General features: G+C 37.1%; 1 protein-coding gene across 2 annotated transcripts; it reads right to left on the bottom strand.

Moving 5' to 3' along the window:
• Nucleotides 1-926: 926 nt before the first annotated feature.
• LOC113051670 (homeobox protein engrailed-2a-like) lies at nucleotides 927-5,948 on the bottom strand. 2 transcript variants are annotated; one of them, XM_026215601.1, is made up of 2 exons: nucleotides 5,048-5,948; nucleotides 927-3,236 (listed from the first exon to the last, which is right to left on the bottom strand). In XM_026215601.1, exons 1-2 carry the CDS (start codon nucleotides 5,517-5,519, stop codon nucleotides 2,920-2,922), a joined length of 789 nt encoding a protein of 262 aa, XP_026071386.1. In that variant the 5' UTR covers nucleotides 5,520-5,948; the 3' UTR covers nucleotides 927-2,919. The 2 variants fall into 2 exon arrangements, with proteins under 2 accessions (XP_026071386.1, XP_026071387.1); XM_026215602.1 differs by having other exon boundaries at nucleotides 5,051-5,946.
• Between the last annotated feature and the right edge of the window lie 1,130 nt (nucleotides 5,949-7,078).

Below are 7,078 nucleotides of genomic sequence, written 5' to 3' on the forward strand. Positions count from 1 at the left end.
GTTAATTTTTTTTATTTAATTTTTTTTTATCAGTGTATTTTGTGAAGTGTTTGAAGGTTATGGTTGTGACTTTTAATGATCAGTATACATTTTTATGAGATTCTGAACTGATGAGAATCTCTCTCTCTCTCTTTCTCTCTCTCATTTATTTGTTTATTTTATTTTATTTTATTTTATTATTTTGGGTTTGTGATTGAACATTAAAGTGAAATGTTAGCGTCCGGTTTTTAAATTAATACTGCAAAATGAACCACAGAAATTACATGCGTAGCAGTTATTTTTATCAAGAATGGATGTTAATTAACTAATGCGTTTGTCAAAAGCAGTGGTTGTTGATATTTTATCAGGAATTAATAAAGATCCTGTTTTCTAAAAAAGCTGTAGGCGTTAATCCAAAATCATTGTTTCTGCCTCAGGTCTAAATAAAACTAATAAATGAGTCTAATTTGCATGTTATCTTATGGGAACTTTTTATTTAAAAAGTAACTTTTTTAAATTATGTACACAAGGCCCCGAACAGGCGGGTTCCTCGTCTCCCCGGATATATATATAATGGATATAACTATAATAATATTTTTATTATATGTAAGCATGCAGGGAGAGTGAGATTTTTTTTCTCTCTCTCTTGAGTAAACATTTAGTTAGCCTAAGTGTGAAGCAATTTAGGCTATTCAAATTAGGCTATATTTACAGTGTTTGTAAATATGCAGTCGATACTTTGAGCGATTTCAAAGGCTATATGGAATAAAGTCGACTGTAAAGTGTCAAGCTTCTGTGGCAATGCCTCCGTTTCAAAGGGTTACAGTTAAAATTATCTGATGCAGAGTGTATCATGCATTCATGTAACCTATTCGCTGATTTTAAACAAAAACGATGTTCTGAAGTTAAACAAATGAATGGGGAAAAACACCAAAAGTGCCATGTGTTTTTGGTGATTATTATATGGGTTTTTGGATATCTACAATGCTTCCCAAATGCTGATGGTGCATTAGCGACTCACTCCTGATTTGGTAAAGCTCTGTGTGCCAACGCTGTGACGTCATTTCCGCTGGGCTCAGCTCAGTAGACCGTGCCACGTTCTTTTCAACCCAAGAGCCAGATAAGGCTGGAGCGCGAGATAGTTATCAAATCCAACAGTAGAAGCAAATACATAAGCCATTGAGACATTGATAACTATTATTCTTATTGTTTATTTCATTCTTATCAAGATTTCAGGAGGCAGTTAATTACACAATTAATACGTACGTAATACAAATTATTTACACATAACAAACATTACCTGTAAACACAAAATAAAAATAGCATTGTATTATCTCTTTTTTTTCAGCTTTCAACATAGCTTTTATAGATAGATCTTCGCTGATGAGTAAATTCATTAGGTCGTATATCAAAAGGCCATATTCATAGATATGCTTATTTGCAGTTGAACTCATGTTTCTCTGATTCGGCACAGTTCTGTGTTATTAAGTTTGCACTTGAACTTGTAAGGCAAAGTGTGTTAAGTTTGGTGGCTAAATAGTCACACACTCTTTTCAGGTATAAAACAAAAAGGTTCAAACAGTAAAAATTCCACAATTTGGTATATGGATACAGTCTGCAACTTAAATCTCGATCATACCTTTTAACTTTTTCTAAACACGCGTGAATATGCCCTAATATGACAATTTGCAGCTTTCATGCAAAGGCCCCAATACCGCTTCATTCACATAAAGAAGTTATTGCAATATAAATAAGCAATTTAAACACCTTAGAAATCTACTCTCACATAAAAAGCAACACCTTGTTTCTTCTTTTCTTCTTCTTAATATAATCTATATAAATACATAACAAATATGAAGTCAACATTAAAACAGTATTTTAACATTTGTCATACAGTAAACAGCTGGTTTGCTTATTATTTTTCATTCCTTAGTTTTGTGTTTATATATAGCTGTATATTTATATATTTGTTTATATTTCTGTGATGTGTTGTGGCGCTTACCCTGGCTTTTTTCAAGAGTGGCATAAGCGAAATCATTGTCAGTGCTACACGTTAATAGGCAGCATTATGATGATTAAAACATACTTTGCTACAAAAGATGATTATATTGCTCTTTTATAAAATTTATGTATGCGATTTAAGACGCTGTGGTACATTTGTTTATTTATTTAGCGCACCTAGTTGAAATGTTTGGCCCAGGCTATGAAGGTTAACCCAATGTTATTTCGTTTATGTTAGGCTATTTCACATGATAGTTCAACCAGAGAACCTACAGTGTAATGCACTATATTGTTAACTACGTTCTTGCGCGTTTTATTTATTTATTTTTCTTCTCCAATTCACTCATTAAAACGAACCAGGCTAAGACTCTGCATTTATTTACAATAAAAATAACGGTTTCTTTCATTTTTTTCGGTTCTTTTTTTTAATCCTGCTGCGATCCGACGATTGCTGCGTCCATTGTGTATCAAACATCAAATCAAATACGATAAACTTGTAAATAACACACGCATTTCATAGTAGGCTACTCACAGTTGCCTGGATGCAGCAGAAAAGACTCTTTGGACTAAGCAAGGTTTTCACTTCTTCTTTTTTTTCCTCAACAGCTTATAAACGTATATAAACTCCCGTTGTGTTAATCGTGGAAAACGCCTGGTTCTTGTGACAGCTTGACAAAGAAGAATTATAAAAACAATTGTTTCTTAAGAGACCCACTCTGCCCAAGTGCAAAAAACGGCACATATATAGCCTACATTTGAAATAATTTGGCCATTATTTCATAAGAGAATTGTATTCAATAAATGTATTTTTGACATAATTCGATATAGCCTCTATTTAACGTCAGTAATGCTGGTATATTTATTAACTGGCCCTTTATTCTTTTCAATTATTGCATTGTAAATATAACCTCGCACCCACCCCTCCCGACTTTTTCTGTCTCAGTCACTGTCTGATTTGTCTTCCTTTGACGTGGTGCTGTGGTTGTACAGTCCCTGCGCCATCAGGTGCAGTGCCAGAGAGTTCTTGGTGCCGGTGGCTTTTTTGATTTTGGCTCGTTTATTCTGGAACCAGATCTTGATCTGTGATTCGTTGAGTCCCAGCTCCTGCGCCAGACTCTGCCGTCGCTGCTCGGTCAGGTAGCGGTTGGTCTGGAACTCAGTCTTGAGTCTCTGAAGCTGCTCCGCCGTGAAGGCCGTGCGTGGACGTTTGTCCTCTTTGCTTGCGTTTTTCTTCTTTGGTTTGCGAGATCTAGGACCTGCAAGTGAGGAATAACAGACCGTTATACATTTTTCACAAGGTGGCGTATTCGTACGAATTAAGCCACCTCGTAAAATACGTACAAATTGGTCGTGAGATAGCTTCCTATTTATATTCATGCAGAGTCTTGAAGAGAAGGGGGGCTGTAAAACATGTTCAGCGTAGAGTTATAATTTATGAATTTGTTTTACGTTGGCTTTTATTTATTTATTTATTTATTTATTTATTTTGCGTCACATTTGGGTGTGAGCAGTATGGATCTCTCTCTCTCTCTCTCTTTCTCTCTCTCTCTCTCTCTCTCAGTGGAGGCTACATTAATAGGTAATGCGGGAAACCTCAGCGATGAAGCAGAATTTTAATGAGGGATTCACGTCTTGCTCCACATTGGACATTGGGTTGGACATTTCTTGTTTAAAAAGCCTTTTTAGGCATTAACATTGTATGAATATGGTTATATGGCGATCACAGGCCGACGTGAAATTAACCCATTCGACACAATAGCTGTTTAAGGCTAGTGTTAGTCGAGAGCAGTCCAAACAAAACGCGAGATTTGCTTCACGACGGCTAAAACACTCCAACTGCAGTTGAACAATAATTTCATGAATATCTAGATATAGGCTATACTTTTTTTTAAACGCGAGAAGGCGTTGATTTTAAAGTAGGCTAGTCTACATTTCAACGTGAAAGTCTAATGTAAGACTGGCGCGAAAATCTACTATTTAATTATATTATTTGACTTTTCTTTAACGAAAATAAAATGATAGACGAATGACATGAAATAGCGACGGTCTCTCGTAACCTAAAAATAATAATAGGCTATAGTTATCAACCAGCATTCCGCTGTTAAGATTAAGCGCAGAGGTGAGAAATTGGATGCCAATAGTGGTTGGCCGTAATTCCAAGTATTTTAAAATGTAAAAAGAAAAATATTCGACGGACTAGGCTAACTGACCATTTTTGCCCGAGTTTGCGATAAATTAGCAGTCAGTAGGCTATGCACGTACGCTTTCTTCTGTTTTGAAATATTATAAACAGCCTACAATTTTAGTTAAATTATCAAGTTACGAAATGTAGCTACTTTACTGCACAGATGCACCAATAAGCAACTACTTACTCAAATATAGTAGATGCGAGGCCTACGCCATTGTCAAAAATATGCTAATGAAACATCAACAAAGACGAAAGACTCACAGGGCAAAACCTCTCACGTACAGCCATTCAACGTTCAAATTGCGTTTCTGTGATATTTTATTTACTTCTTTATTAAAAGAAGATCAATTTCGACACATATTGCTCATTCTCTTCGTTTAAACTATAACAAAAATAGATAGACCAGACTACAATCATAATTTCCAATACACAAGCAAACGGTATGGTAAGGAATTTAAATGAAAGACGATAGGCTATATTAAGTATAGGCCTGGGTCTAAAATGAAACGTTTGGTCGTTTTGACGTAGCTACGTTTTGTTAAAACTACTTTTCTACTTTTCGTTTTGATTGACGTTGTAGCCTATTGTTTACTTTTAGATAACATTAAATCCAATCGCAACTTTCATAATTAAAAAATATGAAAGATGTGAGATTTTAATTAAACCGATATCTTTTTAATTATTAATGTTTTCAATAATTTGGCGATTTGTATTTCATCTTATTGAGTTTGTTTTAAAATAACAATGTCCCTCTAAATTTGGGATGGGCTATACGTGATTAGAATCGAATATAGTGGAGATTAGAACTGTTTGCATTTAACAGATTTCCCAACGCTATTTCCTGGCACATGCATGGTAAGGAATTAAAGGTAGACGTACTACCTGACGACGGTCTGTCCGAGTATCGTGTGCAGTAAACCCAAGCGGGCCACAGCATAGGCTGGTTAAGTTGTCCATTGGACTGTGAACTATCCGACTCTGAACCCAGGCACTGATCCACATTCTCCCCGCGGGTCTTCAGGGGCTCTTCGCTTTCTATCTCTGCCTTCTTTCCTCCGCTGCTCGGATGTGTTGTAGAAGTCCCCTCTGCTGGTACTGTACTTCCCACCTGTCCCGTGCTAGGACCCGTTGGATTCTCTCGCGCGCCGAGATTGCCCTCATCGCGCGTGATGTTCGCTTCTTTCTTGCGGCCAAAGTCCGGTCGCAGGATGTTGTCGATGAAGAAGTTTGTGATGCGGTGCGGGAGCTGCAGGTTCCCTGGAGCTTGCAGAAGGGGTCGTATGGCACTGTTGGACTCGTCCGCCGCTCCTCGCTGCTCCGCGTCTCTTGCGCTCTGCTCAGTCTCATCCATGCTGAGACACACTTTCCACTTTCCGTGCTTAACCCTTTATCGCTCTCCAGCACTCGGGCAGTCGCACCCCACTCCACGGGCGACTCCGTCCACTTTGTTCACTTCAGGCAATTTTCAAAACTAAGGCAAAAAAAATCTGTCAGTGAGCTTTAGCGACAGTAAAAATCCTTTGCGCACCGTGGTCACAAAGGAAAAACATAGTTACGCCTTCCAATCACGGAATGTTCTCTGTCTAAGGTTATTGAACCGTAACTTGCCAGTTTGGTGCTATTTGTTTTCTGCGCAATGCAACTATCAGTGGCTACTCTGAGGACAGAGGAGTGGGGCTCCTAACCGCTCCTGAAATACTTTCACTCCAGATTTCTGTTCTTATTTTTAATACGAGCCCCCAGTGACGTTACACTCCGGTATCCTAGACACGTGCCTTTGACCAATAGAATAGACAAGAGCCAGTCACATGGCCCTGATTCGAGGGTAACAGACAACACTCATCCTTGCACTTTTAAAGACACAGTGCTTCACCAAAATACAAATTCGGGCAGTGCCAAAAACGCAGCCTGCATACTGAACACGGTCTTCACGTTTTAATCATGCAGGTTTTCTTGTAGCGCAATGTGTGCATGTGTTTTTTTTTTTTTTATCTAATAAGATTTGGTCGTCAACTCGCTTTCACAATACACTCACGAAACCACAGATTTTCAAATCTGAATTTTAATGTAATTTTTTTCTACTAGTACTATATGTTAAGTTTTAATAGAAGGGGGATATTTTATTGTATTATTTATATAGCAGTTTTATTAATTTGAAAAAAAGCTAAATGTAAAATATGCGTCAAGCCAAAATGAGTGGAGGCAACATTCCGTAATGGTGTGCCCAACACATAGTAACCATTTCTGTTTTCTTGATGTGTAGTGACTTTTTGTGTGTGTGTGAAAAGCAGTAGGAGAAATTAGATTTCCTCAATACTCAGAGCGTTATTATTTAATTTGACATGATTTACAGCTATAAAGGTTTTCATCATTCTTATTTCAGAATCAGTAGTCTATTTATACGTAGGCCTATATACTGCACACTACACAGAAAAAGTATACGAAAACGGAGACACTTCATATTTTGAGCAGTACCATTTTTAATGGTAATAATAATTGGATGCTTATTTCTTTGGACAGGTGCCTATGGCTCTTTAAACATACCTGCTATTTCAAAGATGATCAATCTACGTATAGTCGCGCCCAAAAATGAAATAGTAGAACAACTTTTTCACTCGTTCATAAGCTATAACCACAGTACTCTGGCAACAACTGAATCCTCTCAATGAAAGTGCAGTAGCTATAGCTTTTCTAACTGAAGAGGTTTCTCAGGAGGCCTTCTATGATTGCATTTCTCATTATGAAGTTTTTGTGGCGAGCCAAGAGCGTGCAGTCTCTTTTCAAATTGGTGCATATTATCTAACCACATTATTTTAATGGCACTCACAAAGCATTTTTTTTAATCTATTTATTTTTTACACCTTTCTATGATTGTCCACATTTGAATAAAATATTGTTTTTAAAATTCTG

This window comes from Carassius auratus, chromosome 32 (assembly GCF_003368295.1).
Source record: "Carassius auratus strain Wakin chromosome 32, ASM336829v1, whole genome shotgun sequence".
In the NCBI taxonomy this organism is placed as follows: domain Eukaryota; kingdom Metazoa; phylum Chordata; class Actinopteri; order Cypriniformes; family Cyprinidae; genus Carassius; species Carassius auratus.

Excerpts from the sequence above, each read along its gene's own strand:
- LOC113051670 (XM_026215601.1), bottom strand. The coding sequence starts at position 5,519 with ATGGATGAGACTGAGCAGAGCGCAAGAGACGCGGAGCAGCGAGGAGCG. Across the intron at positions 3,237-5,047 it reads GGACAGACCGTCGTCAGGTA|GTCCTAGATCTCGCAAACCA; the intron begins GTACGTCTACCT and ends CCTCACTTGCAG.